At 40.3% G+C, this 23,035-nt stretch overlaps 1 protein-coding gene across 3 annotated transcripts in view; it reads left to right on the top strand.

Annotated features, from left to right (window-relative positions):
• Positions 1-23,035, top strand: part of MME (membrane metalloendopeptidase) — a 132,383-nt gene that overhangs the window by 80,785 nt on the left and 28,563 nt on the right. For 2 of the 3 annotated variants that reach the window (XM_027876122.1, XM_027876123.1), the window contains exons 16-17: positions 2,986-3,107; positions 18,793-18,851. In XM_027876122.1, coding sequence (XP_027731923.1) covers positions 2,986-3,107; positions 18,793-18,851 — 181 coding nt within the window. The remainder of the gene's footprint in view (positions 1-2,985; positions 3,108-18,792; positions 18,852-23,035) is intronic. The other variant, XM_027876124.1, reaches the window with a different exon arrangement.

Genomic DNA, 23,035 nt, shown 5'->3' with positions numbered 1-23,035 from the left:
AAGATGAATGACAATAGATTAACTCCACAGGGAATTTAACGAGCTTCAGAAGGGTGTGGACAGATATGTAGAGCCTCAGCCTAAAATGTCCACTCTTCCATAACAGCGAAGCCCAAAATGAGGGAGCAAAGAATCCAGAGTAGGAGTTCTGGTCAATTGTGAACAGAATTCCCAGTCCTAGCATGAAAATATCTAAAAGTGAAATCAAGCCAATCTGCACACTCACACTTAAACAGCTAAAATAAATTTCTGATCAGTGATTTTATTTTTTATTATTTTTTTTTGGAAGGGAGAGAGAGAAAATAAATGTTTGAATGCTTATTTGTTGCAAAAAAATAAAATAATGAAATTTAAAAACAAACACAAAATTGAGGACTAGCCTGCGTGGGTCCTGGTTCGCTTTTCTAATGCAATTCAATTCAAAAATCATTTATTAAATGCCCATTATAGGACTGAACTATGCTGGGAACTGAGGGTACAAAGACAAAGAATTAAATCTTTCCTGCCCTCAAGGGGTTTAGGGTCTTATCATCTAGGAAAGTTTCCTCTGCCTGTCTCCCTCCCCTCCTTGTCTTCTCTTTCCTCTTTCCCTCTCCTTTTCTAAACTCTTTGCTCTTTCTTTCTCTCCTTTTTTCTCTCTCTCCTCCTTTTTCTCTCTTCTCTTTTCTCTCTGTCTCTCCCTCCCTTTCTTTCTCTTTCTCTCTCTCTCTTCCTTTTCCCCCTCAATCATTTGCTTGTTTGATGGCTAAGTTAACGAGAGAGAAGAAAGGAAAGGCAAAGACGGGAGGAGGTGAAGGGTGGTCCTCTTCACCTCCCTAGCCAGAATTCAGACCTTTCTTCCGATGTAGTCACCTTCACTCTTGCTGTGACTGGCCACCCCAAAGTGAGTCTCACCCCAGAGTCAAAGGAAGAGCCTGCTGTCCTGAAGGCTTTTCCATCTCAGCTTACCATTTCACATCCTTGACTCAAAATTATTAAGGTCTGTAAAAGCCCAGAGCCAGTTCTATGTACTTATGGTACCTTTTAACTTTCTCATTACCAATGCCTAGAGGATATTTTTAGGGGCACCATAGTGCACAGAGGGCCAGGCCTGGAGTCAGGAAGACTCATCTTTGTGAGTTCAAATCTGACCTCAGACACGTACTAGCTGTGTGACCCTGGGCAAGTCACTTCACTCTGTTGGCCTCAGTTTCTTCATCTGAAAAATGAGCTGAAGAAGCAAATAGCAAACCACTTCAGTATCTTTGACAAGAAAACCCCAAGTGGGCTCATGGAGAGTCAGATATGACTGACAACAAGAAGAGAATATTTTTACTTAAAGGATCTTTATAAGGGTATATTGAAACTGAGCTAGCCATGTCAGTGAGAGTACTGAGTCCTTCATCTATTTCTGCTTGGACATGCATGTAGTCTTTTGGAAACAATTAAGGTTATTACTCCTTAGTTTCATTGTTAATAAACAGAGGAAAATCTGAAAATCTCTTTTAGTTCAGTTAGAAACTGGATTTACAGCTTTTAAACTGGTCACAGTAAAAAACCATTTGCCAACCATGAAGGATAGATATTTCCTTGTAAACAAGTTGTTTCTGTTTTGTTTTTTGGTGGGCAGATGGTATGGAAGGTGCAGGTTGTAGGGTCATGGTAGTGCTCAGATTGGGGTGGTAGAAAAACAGAGTGAAGGAAATTCAAGAACCACTTGTTTCAGCCAAAACCGAAATAATGGAGAGAACTTCAAAGCCTTAAAAAAAATGCAAAGCACAATTTGACATCACTGTATGTACCAATGACAGTATCATTATGAGGGAAATAAATTTCACACAACAAAACTAGGATTTTTAGGCCAACTTTTCATATCCTATATAGCGCACTAAAACATTGTATATGGGAATTAATTTGAATGATACATGGTGACAAAACATGTTTAAAGCATGCATTGAAGATGAATTTTTGTTGTTGTTGTTTTTTTGTTTTTTTTTTCAGTGGGTATAATGCCTATATGCAAAGAAATACTTTAGATCATTCAAAGTTATTAGGACTGGGGACAAGATCAGGCATGTCCTGTTCAGGTGGAATTGTCTCTTTGAGCTCTCACTACTTTGTTAATGAATAAGCATTGGTTTAGATGACCTCTGGGGTCCCTCCTAGCTCCAAGTCTGTGAACTTCTACACCCGAGAATTCCTCAAGGCCATGGTCACCATCTTGAACATCTCACAGATATCTCCTAGTACATTTCATTGTTTGGTTCCCACAGCTCTCACTGCTTTAAGGATGCTGATATTTCAGTTGGGTTGAATCATCCTTAAAGTGTTTAGCAGGATGGATGAGCCCATTTGGAAATGAACTACTCTACCTCGAAATGAGAGTGTCATTGCACACAATCTATGAACTGCACTCACAACATTCAAAACATAAACAAAAATTATGGTGTAGTAGAATCTCTCTGATATTTGTGTACCTTTAACTAATTGCATAGTTATAGAATTAATGAATCTCAATCAATTTTCCCATTACTCTCAATCATTTTCTCTGCCTTTCCTCCCAGAAATATGCTTCCCATGTCACTCACTACTCTCCTCGATGAACTATCTTCCTTTTCAGAATGTAAGTTCTGATAAGGTAGAACCTTCTAGGTCTGGCTTGATTGTACGTATATCCCTAGTGCTTAGAGCAGTGCCTGGCACACAGTAAACACTTCAATAAATGTTTCTTTTTCTTTTATTCTGTCATTCACTCATATAATCAATTGATGATTCTTCTGTGACAAGCACGTGTGACCTTGCTGTGTGACTTGGACAAAACCAAGTCTGATTTTGGTCATTTTAAATAAAAAGTTAATAAGTTTATTGGTAATTCATAGAATTTGAGAAAACATTCCCTCTTTCCTGGAGATGCATGTATGACTTGATAATATAGCAAGATACCTAAGAGCAAGTTATTGCTGTTGTATTTCTAACCAAAAGAAATATTTTCTGTAATTTATTTAGTTGAATTACAAAGAGGAAGAATACTTTGAGAATATCTTGAAAAACCTGATGTTTAGCCAAAATAAACAGCTAAAGAAGCTCCGAGAAAAAGTGGATAAGGAAGAGTACGTAAATTCACGTTTGTATGTTTTCTTTGTTCCTCGTTCTGGAGTGTTCTTGATGTCTTTTGTGTGTGCATGCCTTATGTCCTCACATCAGTGCCTTCTCAGTGAGATGTCCCTTGTAACAAAGAACGAAAGAACAAAAGAGCTCTGCTGAAAGACCCAAGTCTAGCCTTTGTTTGGTTAAGAATCCCCGCCCCATTCCATGCCAAGAGGCCAACACCTCTTCGAAGAATGGCAAGAAGCCCTGAGAAGGTCCCTAATCTTCTCCTGAGCCAAGGCTGGTCACTAGAAGGATACAGCATTCAGTTTGTTTGGTTTTTTTTTGTTCCTTCAAATTATATTGTTGTAGTCATTGTATACATATATATGTGTGTATACATCTGTGTGCACATACACATACACACGTATATGTGTTTGTGTGTGTGTGTGTGTGTGTGTGTGTGTGTATGTGCATCCAGCCTCATAAACTTACTAACTGGGTAATCCTGAGCAAGTCACTTAAACCTCTGTCTGCCTCAGTTTCCTGAAGCGTAAACTAAGAATCAGAATAGCACATGCCTCCTAGAGTTGTTGTGAATATCAAATGAGATAATAATTGTAAAATGCTTAGTACAACGTTTGGCACATAGTAAGCCCTTTATAAACATTAGCTATCCGTTATCATTGTCATTATTATTCTAGATTGCTTTCATGAATAGCCAAGCAAATTCAGAACTCTAACAACTTGCTATTGTACCTTTCTTTTCCCCAGCCCCTCTTAGACAGACCAATGTCATCTTTTGTCATATATAACCAACTCTTGTGTGGAAGACCTCAGAGTTGTTTTGATTTTTGTGGTTGTTCAGTCATTTCCAATTCTTCATGACCTCATTTGGGGTTTTCTTGGCAAAGATACTAGAGTGGTTTGCCATTTCTTTCTCCAGCTCATTTTACAGACGAGGAAACTCAGACAAGGGGAATTAAATGACTTGTCCAGGGTCACACAGCAATTAAGTGTCTGAGGTAGGATGTGAACTCAGGAAGATGAGTTCCTGACTGCAGGCCCAGCACTCTACCTACTGTGCTACCTAGCTACCCACAGACTAGGAAGGACCCGAGAGATCATCTGCTCCAATGCTAATTAATTAGCAAGGTAGTGAGAGGTTTGACTTTTACCTTTTTCTTAATATTAAGGATTCAAAATAATCTTTCATTCAGTCATTAATATTTAATAATTCTTTTTCTGAAAATTGTTCATACCCTTTGATTACTAAGACTATTGGTAAAAAGTCTCTTCCTCTTATATATGTGTATTAATTCCCTATATATCTTGGATATCAGACACTTAACAGAAGTATTTGAAACAAAGATTTCTCCCCCATCCCATTTTCAGCTTCCCTTCTTATGTTAGCTGCATTAATTTTGTGTATACAAACATTTTCCAATTTCATATTATTGGAATTATCTATTTTATCTTCTGTAATCTCCTCTACCCCTTGTTTAGTTAAGAATTCTCCCCTAGTCAAAATTGTGAAAGATACTCTTCTAATTATTCTATGGCATAAATGTGAATAATAAGGTCATGTCATCATTTTGAGCATATTGTTTTCTGTAGTAAAGATATTGAGCTAACTCTAATTTCTATCAAACAGATTTCCAGAAGTTGTCAGATAGGGAGTTCTTCCCTCAGGTACATTGACATTTATAATCCATTCATGTGACATTTTATTTCATTGTAATATTTTGTTCCCTTTCCCTTTCCTGAAGTGAAATGTCTTTCTCAGTGGCATACAACTCAGTAAAGTCACAATAAGCCCAGTACACTCACTGACCTTTAGGACTACACAGCTATTTATGGTCATACCATTGCTCTAAGAACTTGCCTCTATTTCAGCATACATAACTGAAGACCTCCGAGCTATGTCATTTCTTCATTCTCTCATTTCTTCATTCATCCCTGCTTGGTCCCTCACCTTCTCTCAGATAAGCTGATCCAGCGCCTTTTTGGTCCAATCTACTGATCGCTTCCTACTGTTCTCATCTGGTCGGAATTTCATGCGTGATCTTCGATCTCACTGCAATCATTCAGTTGGGTCTCAAAAATCCATTGCCTTTATGAATTGGAAGCATAGATTTAAAAGTAGTCAGTACAGAGGTAATACTTCCCCAAAACACACCCATTGCCTATTAGTTAGCACATTGGATATGAAGTCATGAAGAGCCTGGTTCAAAACCCACCTCGAATGAACACTTTGACCTGGGCAAATCACTTAATCTGTGTGCCCTTCATGTACAATGGGGTTACTAATAGGACCTACCTCATAGTGTTACTGAAGGATAATGTGTTAGAGTATTTATATGAAAGTCAACTGTTAACTATAATTTTAAGGCTCTGGGAATTCTCCTTCATCCACTTATGCTCAAATGAACTTCTCCTTTATTTGCAAATAATAAATAGTTCATTTAGCTAGTGGTGAGAGGTGGTCTGGTGAAGTAGAAGGTGGAGGAGGGAGCACAAGCATTTTTTAAGTTTTAAAATGAATGTGCCAGGCTCTGTGCTAAGTATTTTTTTTAACAAATATTCCATTTGCTCCTCACCACAGTCCTGGGAGGTTGGTGACATTATTACCCTCATTTTACAGAAAGGATACTGAGGCAGGCAGTGGTTGACTTGCACAGGGTCACACAGCTAGTAAGTATCTGAAGCCTGATTTGAACTTGTCTTCCTGACTCCAGGCTCAGTGCTCTGGGCATTGCACCACCAAAGTGCCTTGTAGAAAGAACACTGTGCTTGACCTCAGGAGACTTATGCTCAAATTCTTCCTCAGACATTTAATAGCATGTGTGCTTATGAGCAAGCCAACTGACCTTTCAGAGCCTCAGTTTCCTCATCTATAAAATGGGTCTGATAATAAATACCTTATCTTACTCAATGGATCATAGATCTAGAGATGGAAAGTCTGGCTCTCTCCTTTTATAAAAAAGAAGGAAACTGAGGACCAAGTGATTTGCCCAAGGTCACACACAGGTAGTAAGCATCAGGAGGTAGGATTTGAATCTGTTCCTCTGAGTCCAGAGGACAGAGATTCCTCCACTGTACCAAGGAAAGAGCTTTGCAAGTCTTTAGGGTCCTTGAAAATTTGAGTAAAGAGCTATCTCCATATATATAGATAAATCAATTGGCTCATTCATCTGTGTCTTTGCCTGTCTCTTAAGTGCAGGCCCCTGGAGGGTAGGAGCTATGCTGCTTTCACATCATTGTAGCACACCCAAGACAGCATCATGCTGAAGCAGGCAGCTCCATAAATTCTTTTCCATGATGGCAGTGATGCCCTGTACTCATTACCAGGAGTACACACTGAAATTTGACCTAGGTTCCTCCATGACTTTGCTGACAGATACCCTGGAACATCGGTAGAATGTTCTGAGCCCCTGCAGTGCCAGGACACTTTTAAACACAGGCTGTCTTCAGGGCAAGGTATGGAGCCAGCAATCGACTGGTCTGAAAGAAGCTGGAACTAATCACACCGTTTCTGAGCTAAATGTTGAGAATCCCAGCTGCAGAAAGAGAAAGGTCAGGGGATAAATACACTTAACTCTACAGCTACTACATCCTGCATCTGGAAGCCCTAAAATACTCATTGAAAAGATCATCCTGTCAGTCTGAAAAAGAAAATCACCTTGTTATGTAGCTTTTTTTTTCAATTTTTAAAATGTCTTTCATCTATCAGAACACATTTCATGTCTTTAAAATACTCACAATTTAAATTGGAAAGCTGTGCTATATAGATGTCATCAGCCAAAGTTAAGAGACAGAATAGGATGTTGGGTAATGGGTTCCCAAGGTTCCCAAGGGAACCCATCATTGCATTTGATTGGAGGAGAGGAAAGGATAAGTTAGATAAGTGCAAGCAATGAAACCTAAAAAGATCTGAAGGAAACGATACTCAGGTAATCCATAAAGCTAGAGAAGTCAGGTCAATAATGCTTTATTAAGAGCTTATTATGTGTTAGTGAGTCATCACAGAATCATAGAGTTGGCAGGAACCTCAGTAACTATCTGGTCCAAGCCAGATGTGAAAGGCACCCAGACAGTAACATAGCCAACAAGTGGCGTCCAGCCACTGCTTGAGGAAATCCAAGGAGAGACTTCCAAGCATCATTTAGCTGCAGGGAATATCAGCCGGTCACTACCTTGCCTCAGTGCATCTCTGGTGGATCACTTAGTCTGTTTGTCTGTGGTGTAGCTGAACCAGTCAGGGAACTGAGAAAATCCAAAAGTTTGCCTATATGCCCATACTTGACAGTGCTTTCTGCTCTTTTTCCATCTTTATCTGCATCTTTTTGTGATTCATCCTTCCTTAACCAAAGTCTCAGAGTGATCAACACTGGATTTCAAAATTGTTTCAAACATCTTGACAACTGGAGTCTTGTGTTCAGGGCATCACATTTTAGGAAGGGCCCACAGGTTGCATGATTTGTCCTTCATTCTCAAAAAGAATCTTGACATCAGGAAGATGAAACTGATGAGGACAACCAAGATGGTGGAAGGTCTCAGGTATATGCCCCATGAGGGTCAGTTGAAGGAACTGGGGGTGGACCTGAAGAAGAGAAGATTTGGAAAGGGGTCCTTGAGAGCTGGCTTTAAGTATTTGAAGAGCTGTCTTCATGAAAGATGGTTTAGACATGTTCTCGTTGGTCCCAGGAGACAGAGCTAGAAGCAACAGGTAGACATAAAAAGGAGGCAAATTTTAACTTGCTTCCAGGGAAAAGACTTCATGGTAGTTAGAGTTGTCAAACTGTAGAATGGATCCCCCCCCCAGGCTTGGTGGGTTGCCCCCCAACGGAGGTCTTCAGGCAAAGTCTGGAAGAGCACAGTCCAGGTATTTTGTAGAGGTCATGCTTCTAGGCATTATTTTGATCCAGTAACTGATGACTTCCCTTCCCTCTGGTTTTCAGACCTGTTATATTTACAAAAGAATCACATTCATATTCTTCATATGTTAATGACTTGATAGATCTCTAAACATGCCATTGTTGTGGTACATGAGCTGTGAATTTTAACTCCTTTTTGAATGAAAAGACAAGAGTCCCTGGGAAGAAAAAATAAACCTGGGCAACCCTCCATTTCTATCTGTTTCCTGACTTCAGATTACCATTGGGATTCCTCAGAGCAGAACTTCCTATGGTCTCAGCCATGATGCATGGCACCAATACTTGTATATCATGCTTTGCTGAGCAATTGAGCTACTTTTCATAAACCACATTGAGTTTCTCAATACCAGGCTCCTGGGTTCTAATGCATCAAAACCCTGGAACTAAGTTGGCAAAACTCAAGTCTAAACTCATTGCTTACTGTAATGAAAGTCTTCAGGCAGCAGTAAAACATAATATGCAGATAAATCCCAGCCATAGAAATAATTATTTATGTGAGCAGAGCTCATCCAAGTTCAATGCCTTGTATGTGAACTGCTCTGCTTTTGGCTGACATTTCTACACTTGGATAGATGGGAATAGAATCATGGAGGTCAAGGTAGCAACAGTCAACACAAGAACCTAACTGCCCCCTGAAATGGTTGTTGGGAGGCAGAATAGTGTAATGGAAAGAGCCTTGGATGTGGGGTAAGGACATCTCAGTTATGATTCAGTCTCTGAAGCTTACTGGTTTTGTGACATTGGAGAAGTCAGGTCAATTCAGTAAATTTTTATTAAGTGCTTTCTCTGTGCCAGGCCCTGTACTGGGTGCTAGGAATGGAAAGACAAATGTAAATACTCAGTCCTTAAGGACTTTCATTCTATTGGTGAAGACAGAATAATTTGGGAAAGAGCACTGATTGAGGCACTCATGGAGGCTCTCCTGGCACTTGAGTTGAGCTTTTTAAGGGAACTAAGGATCAAGTTACTTCAGTTTCCTCAAGTGGGCCTGTTTCCTAAAAAGATGTGGTTGGACTCTCTAAGGACCCCCGAAAGCTCTAATGGTTTATGTTGTGTGAACATGCAGAGTCAGGTCTGAAAGTGTCCTTGGCCTCATCCCCAATCTGTCCAATTCTACCAGAAATGGAGGCCGATCAGTGGGCAGATGGCAGGGCAGGGTGGTGAAGGACTGGCCTGGGAGTCAAACCCTAACTAGCTGACTAGCTTAAGCCATGTGTACTTCCCCCTCTGACCTCTAGCCTTCTTATTTACAAAATTAGGGAGTTGAATTCTGAACTCCCCTATGTATCTAACATTCAGTTATTATGAGCTCATAGCTTGGGAGATGAGAGGGAGGAATAAGAAAGGTTGGAGAAAAGCCTGGAAAGGTTTCCTTTTTAATTTACTGCTGCAGTTCCCAGTAATACTGCAAAGTGAACAAAGAGAAAAAGAATATGAGAAAGTCTCTTGTTCCCTGGGAGGTCCTGACCCAACTACTTTCCTTTTTTATTTAATTTTTATGGATCTTTTGTTTTTCAAATAAAGTCCCAGCCTCTCGTACACAGAGAGCCATCTTGGCCAGTTCTGGTCATGAGGAAGTTCTTCCTTATGTGATTTATGACCATAACTTGCTCAGGCTGGACAACTGACCAAGAAACAAGTAACGCTGATGCCAGATGTCTAAAATTACTCTTTGCCATGGGGTCAAAGGTGAACATTTCCGATAATACCCCCAGCAACCCACCCAAACCAACACGAATCAACTTTTACCATTTTCCTGGCTGCATTTTGTTGGATGTGAAAAGTTGTCATCAGCGAAAAACTGCTTTTTAATTAATGCTCAAGGAAGTCATTGGGGAAGGAGGATTAACAAGTTCAAGGTTGACTTTTATATGTTATTATACGTGGATCACGTTCAAAAGACATTATCAACAGTGGCTCTGAGTACATTCCAACTCTGTAAAGGAAGTTCCTAAGGGCCCCTTAATAAATGTGAAAAGAGAGTGATGCTTCCCAAGGAATTCAGCTGGACCAAGATATTCAGTGAAATCTCACAATCCCCCTTTGGGATATTCTTCCATCTTTTCCCCCTCCCATGCTATACTCCTAGGCTTTCCTTCCCTCTGTCACTTCAGACAAATGTTTCTCTATGTATCTGCCAGGACAACTCATGAAGATTCTCTCTTGTAGAGACATTAAAGTTTGTGCCTCTGTTACATAACATACTTGGAGGACCCACACTTGATGACATCACAAAATCTTGGATTAAGGCACTGACTTTGTTGTCAGAGGAGCTGGATTCAAATACCAGCTCTGACATCTACAATTTGTGTGAATTTGGGCAAGTCACTTTCCTTGAGAAAATTGAATTATATGACATAGATCTTCTCTTCCATCTTGGAATTTAGGATCTTCTGAGGGAAGATGATCTGTTAGTATTAGATAAAGCAGAAAAAGAAAGGATTCTATACTATTTTGTCTTATAGAGAGTGATCAACCACTTCCATGGCTTTCTGTATTTTGCTGATTGCATAGGAGCTAAATGCCAGCTGGGTCCACAACACAAGGAAAACAAGAGAAATATCATGGAAAAGTCTAAACAAAATTGTACTAGAAATAGGGGATAGTTTCAACCATTTAATAATATGTTGTATAATCTCCAAGAAAGGGACCTCCATAGTGGTTTGGGTCTACAAGCATTTATGATCAACCAATAAACATTTATTTAATGTCTACTATATGTCAGGTACTGTACTAAGCACTGAGGATACAAAAAAAAAGAAGCAAAAGATAGTCCTTGCCCTCAAAGAGCTCACAGTTTAATGGGAGAATAAAGTATCTACTGTGTGCCAGGCATTGGCTTTACTGGTATTGGATCCCACTCATTCTGGTGGTTCCCCTTGGCCAGATCCAAAGTTCTAGAGGACCTTCAGGTAGAATATCTCAATTGAGATAGGATTTGGGATTATCACTGGGTTATTAGATACTTGAGCCCTCATACAGTACACTTGGCAATGGGGGGCAGGGTAAAAGATGAATGTCATGAATCCTGTGTACATTCTGGAATGTGAACTGACAGTTGCCTAACCTCTCAGTATCTTACCTGGTTTCCCATTTGTTCAGTGGGAACCCCAGTTCTGAACAAAGCAGTGGACTCTTTGGTCCAGTGTTTGAAAAAGGCACAATATATAGACTGAGAAATAGAGAGATTTTCTTATAAGAAGTGGAGAGAAAGCTTTAGTGTAAACATCTTGGTGGGCTCTCCCTGTCCTTTTCCAGAGAATTTTTGTTCCCAAGCAGGAGGTAAAACAACTACCTTAGTGCAGTACTCTAAAGGGAGCTTGCAGTAGAGTTACAACATTCAGCTCTGATCTTTTCATCAGGAATGCTTGAAAGCATTGAATATACATTTTTTTCTCCTGAAGTATTATACTCAGTTTTGCTGGGTAGGTGATTCTTGGTTGTAATCCTAACTCCTTTGCCCTCTGGAATATCATATTCCAAGCTCTCTGATCCTTTCATGTAGAAGCTGGAAATCCTGAGTAATCCTGACTGTGGCTCCAAGGTATTTGAATTCTCTCTTTCTGCAATATTTTCTCCTTGTCCTGGGAGCTCTGGAATTTGACTAAAATATTCCTGAAAGTTTTCATTTGGGAGTCTCTTTCAGGAGGTGATCAGTGGATTCTTTCCATTTCTATTTTACCCTCTGGTTCTAGGATATCAGGGCAGTTTTCCAAGACAATTTCTTGAAATATGATGTTTTTAGACTTTTTTTAATCATGGCTTTCAAGTAGTCTAATAATTCTTAAATTATCTCTCTTCAATCTATTTTCCAGGCCAGTTGTTTGATCAACGAGATATTTCATGTTTTCTTCTTTTTTTTCCATTTTTAAAAATTGTGTTTTATTGTTTCTCCATGTTTCATGGAGTCAGTAGCTTCCACTTGCCCAATTCTAGTTTTTAAGGAATTATTTTCTTCATTGAGCTTTTGTACCTCCTTTTCTATTTGGCCAATTCTGTTTTTTAAGGAGTTCTTCTCCTCAGTAGATTTTTGTGCCTCTCTTACATTTGGCCTATTCTGGTTTTTAAGGTGTTATTTTCTTCAGCATTTTTTATGCCTCCTTTACCAAGCTGTTGACTCTTTTTTTTATGATTTTCTTGCATCATTCTCGGTTCTTTTCCCAATTTTTCCTCTATCTATCTTACTTGAATTTTCTCTTCAGGAATTTCTTTTTTGAGACTGAGACCAATTCACGTTCTTCTTTGAGGTTTTAGATGTAGCTGTTTTGACTTTCTTTTCCTCAGTTTCTGTTTTGATCTTCCCTGTCACCATAATAATTCTCTATGGTTGGGTTCTTTTTGTTGTTGGTGATGTTGTTTGCTATTTTCTCAGCCTATTTCTTGACTTTCAACTTTATGCTAAAGTTGGGTTCTGCTCCTGAGGTGAGGGGGGCACTGTCCCAAACTTCAGGTTTTCATGCTGCTGTTTACTAAGCTATCTCTGGAGGTCTGTAAGTTTTCAGTTCTTCCAAAGTAGTATGATCTACGGAGAGGTGGGTCACTGCTTTCCTGGCCTGTGCTCTTGTCTATGAGTGACTGAAAGTACTCTTTTTCACCCTGGAACTATGATCAGGGTCTCCCCTCCCCAGTGGCTGCATGCTCTAGTTTGTTAGTGCTTTTCCTTGCCCTGAGTCCCAGAACCACATATCGGCAACGCAACAAAGTTCTGCTCCAAGTGCCAGCAAAGAGTTGCCTGTAATTTCCTTCTTACTAGTTGTCAAGCCCCCTTACTATCTGGGGGGCTGAGAGCTCTGGAATATGCTGCTGCCAATTCAGTTGCCCCTAATGCCTTCTGCTGGTTTATAGCTGACTTGGCCCACTGCTGGCTGCCTGGTGGCCGGGGTGCAGGTCCTTGCTGCTGGCTTGCTCTGGGTTGTAGGGCCTTGCTGCTGGCTTGCCTACTGAGGGTGGCCTTTCATGCAGACTTTCTAAGTTGTGTGCAACTGGAAAATTATTTCACCCTGTCTTTTTGTTGGTTCTGATGCTGCAGCATTCATTTTAAGGAGTTATTTTAAAATTGTTTGGAGGGGGATTTGGGAGAGCTCAGGTAAATCCCTGCCTTTACTTCACCATGTTGGCTCTGCCCTCAAATATGTGATTTTGTAAATCGAAATGCATCCCATAAGGATCATTATTTATAGTTAAGTATGTATCCCCCATTCCTTTTTGAGTTTGACACCACTGCATTGGGCTATTAGAAACAAGGAATTTGTATTTCTGTGCCTCAGTTTTGGCATCTGTAAAATAGGAGTAGCACATACTACTATCTTCCCTTTCTGGATAGTTAAAAGTAAAATGAAGATGTGTTAAAAAAAAAAAAGGTTTTAGAGTTTTTTTGTGAGAACATTGCAGACTGAATGCAAGGCATTATGAGAATTATTGGAATGAAATGATAAGAATCCTTTTCAACCAGGGATACCTGGGGAGGAAGAAAAAAAAAGGATTCTGGTGCATTAGTTATTTTGCAGAGTTGTTTTGAGACTATTAGATAAAAAGAAATCAAACACCTCCTGCAGGGAAGGGACATGAGCCAATATGTTGTTTGGGCTTTTAAAGTCACACTTGAGTGGGTAAAAGAGAAACTTTATTTCAGGCTTTTTATGATCTATAGGCTTTATTATCATCAAAAGTCTGTAGCACGAAGCAGTCTGTGACTGCTTTCCTTGCCTGCTGTAAAACAAAAGGTCCTGTGTGTTCTCATTTCATCACCATTTAAACCCTTCTGGGTAATAAGAGTTAGAAGAGAAACACCTGGTACCTCTCTCCAGGCTTAAACATTTAAGTTTCTAATTTAAATGGTTAGTTCTGGTTTGAGAGACATATTGTCAATAGATCCCTTCTCCACTGGGCTGTTGAAGGCCCCAAATGTAACCTACTAGCCTGAGATGCCATAATTGTATCCAGGTTATATGTGCTGTTGATTATTATTAGCATTATTAATAGTAATAATATTTTATTTTCTCTCCTCCCCCACGCCCCTTCTTCTGTATAGCTAACACACATGCAAATGTGGTAAGTAAGCCCAGAGAGAAGCAACTTTATCTTCCGCCTCTCTGGCTCATGGCTATGTTCCCCTGACAGTATGTTTCCATCTTTAAATCTAGCCCTCTTCCTATTTTGTCTTGCTGCCTCCTTAAAGAAGCAGCTGTCCCCAGTTCATTTCCTTGTCTGGATTTGACTTCCAAGGAAGATGGGACATTGCCCTTTTCCCTGATGCAGCACTTGAAAGTTACCAGTTCTTTTGAAATGACGGCATCTTCCCCAAGTTGGTACTTCATACCTATTACATTTATAAGGTACACACTGACCACAGTCAATCAGTTTTCTAATGTTTGCTGCACAGGCTACCTGTTGTAACTTACAGCCTTTTCTCCGATGGTATTTGAGTAAGAAAATATTTTATTAGTGTTGCTATCTCAACATCCAAGAAGCTAGGTGGTGGAGTGGATATTGTACAATATCTGAGTTCAAATGTGGGCTCAGACATTTACTAGATGTGCAACCCTGAGCAAGTCACTTAACTGCTATCTGCCTCAGTTTCCCCATCTAAAAATGGGGATTATAATATTACCTTGCAAAGTGGTTGTGAAGATTAAATGAAATATTTGTAAAGCAGTTAAAAGAGGCAACTAGGTGGCACAGTGGATAGAGCACTGGGCTTTGAATCAGGAAGACTCACCTTCCTGAGTTCAAATCTGGCCTCATCACTTAACCCCGTTTGTCTCCGTTTGCTCTGCTGTAAAATGAGCTAGAGAAAGATATGGCAAACCATTCCAGTACCTTTTCTAAGAAAACCCCAAATGGGGTCACAAAGAGTCAGACACAAGTGAAACAACTCAACAACAAAGCATTTACCATGGTGCCTAGCACATAGGAGAGGCCTAATAAACACTATTATCTGTAAAACTGTACCTACTAAAAGTTACAAATACTAATAAAAATGTGATTTCATCACAATGGAATAAGAATATTAGCAGGACTCCACTTGATCAAAATCCCCGATAATGATTTTTTTCCTAAAATACAAGCAATTCAAGAATAGTAGTTTTATAGAACCGTAATTTATCTTTGTCCTGCGTTTTAAAAATGTCATCATTCATTAGCTAACACTTGAGGGTCATCTATCCTGATTCTCCTTTTCTTCATTACATTTAAGGAAAAACAATTTAAAAACAATGGCACCAATTTTGTCCCAGTGTCTTTGGGCTGCTATCCCCATTAGTCTTTCTGACTGGCTCAACAATCTCTCATAATTTATGCAAACCATTCAAATGTAATGAGCCATTAAACACATTCTGATGTCTCTTCTAGTTAGACTGCAAGGCAGCCCTATAAAAACAGAATCTCAAAAGTTGTAAAACTTATATACCATGAAAAAAAAATGTGGTGGGGGTAGGAAGAGGAGGAGGGCTTTTCAATAAAACTTGAATAATCAAAGGATACTTAAGAAATACTTGCTTTCATCTCCTGAATATTTGTTTCATGTGTATCAGTCATGAATTAAGAGTTAGAGATAATGGCAGGAGAGTCCATGTGCTATACTGGTATATGTTCTATGTCAAGAGAACACAGGGAAAAAAACACATGTTGGATAGACCCCTGAATATAGGGGGAGGTTAGACCCTTGAATTTAGGTGGGGCAGTGCATGGAGAACTGGGCCCAGAGTCAGGCAGAACTGAGTTCAAGTGTGGCTTCAGATACTTGCTAGTTGTGTGACCCTGGGCAAGTTACTTAATCTCTGTTGGCCTCAGTTTCCTTATTTTATATGGAGGTGATAGTAGTACCTATCCCCCAGGGTTGTTGTGAGGATGAAATAAGATTGTACTTGCCAAGTGCTTTGCAAACCTTAAAATGCTCTATAAATGCTAGTTGTTATAGTTATTATAACTCATGGAAGAGTTGAAATCTGTACCAGCAGAGGAAATGCTTACAACATTGAGATCACAAATCTATTTTAATATTAGAGATCTAATTATTTGGAGGAATATGAATTACTAATGGGTGGGCCCAGTCAATACAATAAAAATGACCATATTATCTGATGGGTGTGAAGTCTGAGGGCTGCCTTCCTGGTCTGGGAACATCTCCAAGTTCCTCACTTGGGTTTCAGTGTGAGCAGCACAACTCTGGCCTTAACTCTTGTTGGAGTTCCAGGATACTGCTGCTGGATTCAGCCATTGCCAGCCAGGGGCATAGCTCAGCAGCTTCAGACTGACAGAGTGTCAGGCTACCTTTTGGTATGGACTTCCTGTCATGTTAGGTTTCAGACTACATTTGAGACTCCTCTCTGCTCTTGGGGTCAGCCACACAGCTGTTGTTTATTTCTTTACTTGTTCATATACTGCTCAGTATACTGCCTAGGGCCGAACATTATTCCTTGCCCTGGACTGTCCTATTATCCTGTCTTAACCCTCCTCCCCTGGCATATTCCCACTCCCCACAATCTGCACTCCTGGATCTCAGTAGTCAGTAATGAGTGACAGAACCTCCAGTTGGTATCTGTTCTTGCTCCCTACAGAAAGTCAAATCTTTTTGTGCCAGATCTGGGACTTTTTGCCCTGGTGCTCAACTCTGGATAGGCACTAATTCAGTCTTTATCTAAACAGACACCATCTTCTATGTATCTCCCCCTATGCTAACCTGGACTAGGAAAAAAAACCACTTTTTTTTTCTCTTGAGTTTCCCAATAAAGACTCTACTTGGTGTGTTTTCTAGGATTTTTTGGACTAGTTATAGGAGAGAGCTTGGCTGTATTATGTTATTTCATTCCATTCCACCATCTTGGCTGGTCCCTCATTAGAAAGTAATTTTAAAACTGACAGGGCCATGTGACCTCCTGACAGTGGTTAGAGAGTAGAACTTGGAACCTTGACCTATTTGAGTTTGAATTCCACTTCTGACACTGTGTACGGGAGAAAAAAATGGCTCTCTCAATGACTAAAGCAGTATATCCTTTCCAAAAAAACCCTAAAGAAAACTCTAACAACTTTTTAATGATTTCTTTGCTATTCTCTAGAACAATCTCTAATAGTAAGAGCTATGACTGTATTGTAGAATGGAAAATTAGCAGCAGACCAGCTGTTATGTAACAGTGCTTGAAATAACTGTGAGCCAAAGACAAGGAGCTAGCTAGAGGTCAAACAGTGTTTATTTTATAACAAGGACTTCAGTAGTGATATGTACACAGAATGCTTCATCAAGATGGGACATTTAGCTACCTCAATAGATTTAAAAGTCTTGATGACAAATCCTAGTGGAAGCCAACTCATCAGCATGTCTACTCAGTAGGGGAAGAATTCATTTTCCTTTCTCATGCTTAACAGGACCAAGTGATTAGCTTGTGGGGGGGGGGGGGGTGAGGAGGTTGGTCTTGGAGCTGCCATCCTTTGCAAACATCTATTTTGATAGCCTGTAGCTGCCCTTCTTCTACTGTGAGAAAACCCTGACTTTTTTGGCTAGAATATTCCCTTTCATAAAAACATATCACGTGTCACCTCCAAAAGGGACTGTGTTCTTACATTAGACTTAGGAATAGATAATGAAAGATACTTCCATCCACTTGGAAAAGAGGCCAGGTCAGTTTCCTCACCCCTAGATCTACAATCCTTCTATCATATGACTTTGAGTGAAAAATGTTGCAAGAATTGTCAGAGGTTTTTTCATTATTTGTTTTTGATTAACTGTCTTCCTTTGTTGCAAGGGAGGGTCCAGTTGTGGGGTAGGAATGGGAAACAGTATATCTAGAAATTTTTGTGGTATTAAAACAAAAGGAATCAATGAAACTTTTTATTTTTAATAAAAAGAAAAAAAATGTGTCAGTCCTTTGGATCCAGAGCATACGGCACCTGGAACCTATCATCTGAGTCACGTCAGTAGTGTGTTATCTACTGAAGACACTGGTGGTTACCCATCATCCCAGGCACTTCAGTACTCTGTCACCTACTGAGGACTCTTTGGTGGTCAGCCATCATCATAAAAGATGGCAACACCAGGCCAAAAAAGAGAAGCCCTAACTCTGTGGCCACTTTTCACAAGACTACATACATACAGATGCTGGGCCATCTCCAGTCGACCTGATCTATATCTAGCCACTGGATCCACATGGCTCTGGAGGAGAAAGTGAGGCTGGTGACTTTGTACAGCCTTCCCTCACTCAAATCAAAGTCAATTGCAAGTCATGTCATCATCTCCCTGATGTCATGGAACTCTTTGAAAATGAAGGACAAACACAAAAATAATAGTAACATTATCATGAGGCATGGTAAATGGTGCTATATTGCAAACCCTCACAAGAGACAGATTTTTCCAAGAAACCAAAATGAGGGGACTCATTTCTTTCCCCTTATGGATCATTTTTTCACCTGCTGAAAGTGAAGCTAAAGCTTGGGAGAACCCTGTTTTGTGGAGCTAGTTTGGCATAGGGGACAGAGAGTCAGAATCAGGAAAGCCTAAGTTCTAGTTGCACCTCTCAAGACCCCTGGGCAAGGCACTTTAGCCTCTTGTGTACCCACTTGCTTTCTCCATTAAGGGAGTTTCCTTTCTAGGAGTTGTCCACAAGAAGGAAATCATAGCAGGGAGGTGGGATAGGGAAGAGACATACAGGGTGTCCCCAAATTCTTAGGGCAGTTTTAAGCTTTGATTGTATGTGTATACATGTGTGGTTTTGCATATATTTATGTATGTGTACAATGTCTACATCTTGTCTGTCTCTACTGGGCATTTGTAACAAATTTTTCTCTTTTTACACAGGTGGATAAGTGGGGCAGCAGTGGTCAATGCTTTTTATTCTTCAGGCAGAAATCAGATCGGTAAGGCTCTTTCTCTGACCTACCAGATGGTTGCTTAACTGTCTGTGACTTTCTCCCATGCCTCTCGTACTCCATCCACAGACAGTTCAAAACAGAAACACTGATTATGCTTCTTGAACATGAATGCTACCCAGTGCTTTCTTTCCCTCCTGATGGTTCAGCTTTACAGTTGGGGAGGTATGGACTTGGGACTAACCTAGTGTTAGGAATGGTTTCCCCTGAAGCACATCAGCCTGTCTCCTGAAGCTCGTGGTCTTGAGCAATTCCCTGGGATGCAACCACTCCTCATCGTAGAGTCTTTGGGAATTAAATGGGGCATTGACTCAGCCAGCCAGTATGTGTGAGAGGGGAGATATGCCCATGCTTTCTTGACCCAAAGGTGAGCCCTTTATAACCTTTATACCATGGTGCTTATCAATGGCAAAATGAATGTTCATAGAATTATAGGGTCATTGATTTAGAACTAGAAGGGATTGTTAGAAGTCATCTCATCCAAATCCTTAATTTTACAGATAAGAAATTTTAGACCCAGGAAGTTATATGATTTGCCTTGGGTTAGTCAGGTTCCAAAGCCAGGATTTGAACCCATATCCTTCAAATCAACATCCAGTACCACATGTTCTCCTCTTCTAGGCTGGTAATACACATTAGTGCAAATCACTTTAAATAGCTCTTGTCCTTACAGGTGGTAGTTGAGATCATTGGCCTTAATTCTGAGTTTGTCTTTGTGGGGACATTCTCTTAATTGTGTCCATGAAGTTATATTAACTCTTAAGACCAACTCGATGTTAACTCAGAAGGGTCTCCAAACTTCCTTGAAGGGGTTTTTAAGTGGTTTCAAGTCCCAAGAGCCAACTTAACTGGCATTACAGCAAATTGGCCCCCTTTGAATACCAGGAGTTTACCCTGGTTGCGTTGGGCCAAGATCATCATTATTCCAGAAAACTCTCAAGATATCGAGAGAGTCACGAGGTCACTTAAAATATTGTACAAATGACAAGTACTACGTATTTGATGTATGAATGAATTAGTGAATTAATATCAGCCAGAGATTTGGGTCTTCTACCTGAACAGGTCTGAGGAGCTTGACCTAACCTTGTCAAGACAATCAATAACTGGAAAATCTTCCAGTAACCCAGGTCTAATCGGTTTACTTCCTGATCAGGAACCTCTGGGGCTCCCTAACACCAAAATAGAAACTCCTTAGCTGGATAGTTAAAGTCCTTTATGAGCAACCTACAGAATCATTTCCCATTGCTCCCCTTCATACACTCCACACTGGCCTGTTGGCTATTTGCCCAAGTTTTTCACCCCTATTGATTTACCTGTATGTCCCCCAGGCCTGGAATGCATCTCTTCCCTCTCATCTCCACTCCTGAGAGCTCCTTCAAGGTTTAATCCAAGGGCCACCTCGTCTAAGAAATCTTTTTCTCATGCCTCTACTTGTTAATATTCTCTGCCTTCTCAAAGAGTCATGTAGATACTTAACTGTTGTATATGTATATGAACAGCATTGTGAACTCATTGGTTCCAAATTCTAATTCAAAATTCTTTTTTTTTTCTTTTGGTAAGGCGATTAGGGTTAAGTGACTTGCCCAAAGTCTCACAGCTAATGAGTGTTATGTGTCTGAGGCCAGATTTGAACTCAAGTCCTCCTGACTCGTGGGCCGGTGCTCTATCCACTGAACCACTTAGCTACCCCTATAATTTGAAATTCTAAAAGAATTCAAGAAATCACTCACAGAACTTTGGGGAGGGGTGCACTTCAAGAAATGGTGTGGAAAGGCATGGACAAAGATTGTATAGGATGAAGTACCAGGGATTTGATATTATCTTTATCAGTGGAGAAAATACCCACACCAATGAGATCATAGATGCATTTGGGGATTCTGTGTTTTCAGTCATTTTTCAGTCATGTCCAATTCTTCATTACCCCACTTGGGGTTTTCTTGGCAAAGATACTGGAGTGGTTTGCCATTTCCTTCTCCAGCTCATTTTACAGATGAGGAAACTGAGGCAAACAGGGTTAAGTGACTTGCCCAGGGTCACACAGCTAGTAAGTGTCTGAGACCAGATTTGCTGATTTCCTGACTGCTGATTTCCCAATGTTCTATCCACTGCATCACCTAGCTGCCCCCCTTAGAGTATGCTTACCTATTTACATGTCTTATTTCCCTAATAGAATGTGTGTTCTTTGTGGGCAGGGACTATTTTAAGTTTCACCTTTGTAACCACAGTAGCTAAAACAATGCCTGACACATAGTAGGCACTTACATGCTTACTGCATTGGATTAGTTGACTTGGATACTCTTACCCCCTTTCCCTACCCAATGAACCAATCTCCTAAGCACCTCCTAGATGGATTCACACTTATGTGAAGTGGATAGGGTACTAAGCCTGGAGTCAGGAAGACCTGAGTTCAAATCCAGCACCAGTCACTTAGTAACTGTGACATTGAGCTATTTACCTCAATTTCCTGAAGCATAAAATGAGGATAATAACAGCACCTTCCTCCTAGGGTTCTTGTGAGGATCAGATGAGATGTTTGTAAAGTGTTTGGTATAGCTTCATGCACTTAGAAGGTGATTAATAAGTGTGATTCCTTCCTTCCTAATAGGATCTGTCTTACCAGGATTAGTCTAGACAAGAGTGGGGCAGACATCTCAGTGTAGGTCAGTTCTGTATACCTGGAACCATTCCATTTCTGGAACCAAACCAGAGGGTTGAGACTCATATGAGGATATGCTCGATGAAAAACTGCCCTTGAAATCTCATAATCTCTGAAATTTCATTTATATTGAATCTCATTACTTTCTAACAGAAACAAGATCATCCATACAACTTTTATCAATAATTAAGAAATGCTCCACATTCACTGACAGTCTCTTCTTGAATAACTAAAAGTTATCATTACATCCTCTAAAAACTTGGGACCTATAAAGAGGACATAAGTCACGTGCACCTGAGCTTAAGGAAAGGAGCTACAATCTTGGCTGAAAGGTTTTATTGCTGGTAAACTTGATGCTTGAAAGTGCTTTTTTTAGGTTTTAGAGACTGCTCCATGGAATTGTACTATTGCCCCTTTGTGATGTTCCTTGAAGTCTTTCAGGCTAATGTATCAGGCCCTGATCAAAATTATCTCTGGTATGAGTCTGGTGTAGAGGTGCATTCTTTTTTTTTTTTTTTCAGCCAAAGACTGGGTTTATTAGAACATCAGTCATATTGGCCACTCTTAAGGAGTCTAAACATTAGTGAGCTATTGGCTAGATTATAAGAATCTAAGCAGTGGCTAGATTTTAAGAATCTAAGCACCTTAAATGGTGATAAGATGGACCTTATGTACAGAAAAACTGTGGGAGGGATCTAGGAATGACCAAGTAGTTTGGGGTGACCGGAGGAGGGGTCTAAGGAGGATCTGGACGGGAGTGGCCAGTAAGCTGGAGTTAACAGAATTACTGGGACCCGGACCACTTGGCCAAGGAAGAATGGAGCCTAGCTAGGAAATGGGGGAAGGGGGCATAGGGAGGTAAGAAAATGGAGGGCCAGGCTAGGTGAAGGGTAACAGAGATCAGATATAGCCACAATGAAAGGCCAGTTGATGGGATTATAGCCTCAGGTGAACTCCAGAGATTTGACCTTGTGGGAAAGTCCAGGGTTTTTCCTTTCTGGGGTCCAGATCCCAACCTAAAGGTGCATTCTTTAGAGCCAATGTCTGTCTAAATGGAATTCCTTTCTCATCCTAGGCTTGTGCCTGACCTGGAGTAGACATGGGAGGTTGGGGGAGAAGGAATTAGCCTGACCATGTTTCCTTTTTGTGTATGCCTTACTACCAGGGTACTCTTAGTTTATGTCCCCTCTTCCCACCGATGTGTATATTTATGGGAAAGTGCACCCCAGATTTATGGGGGGGATGATTTATAGCTATGGTTCTTACAATACCATCTCAGTCAATGCCTTTGTATTGAACTGTCTGATGATTAAAGGTCAGGTGGGGACTTAGGAGCTAAGATTGTAAGAGCAGGGACCAGGTTACCTTTGAACCTAGGGGCAGTGACCTCCGACTAGAGTGATAGCCCAGAGAGGGTTTTGGGTTTACTTAAATCTGTTAGTTAGTGTTGTTTCTTTAAGGACTGTTTCATTGTTAATTTTGTATCTCCAGCAACTGGCTTGGTGTTTCTCCTGCG

This window comes from Vombatus ursinus, unplaced genomic scaffold (assembly GCF_900497805.2).
Source record: "Vombatus ursinus unplaced genomic scaffold, bare-nosed wombat genome assembly UNPS02014810.1, whole genome shotgun sequence".
Classification (NCBI taxonomy): Eukaryota; Metazoa; Chordata; class Mammalia; order Diprotodontia; family Vombatidae; genus Vombatus; species Vombatus ursinus.
The sequence above is the reverse complement of the archived record's forward strand: the minus strand, read 5'-3'. Positions and strand labels throughout refer to the sequence as shown.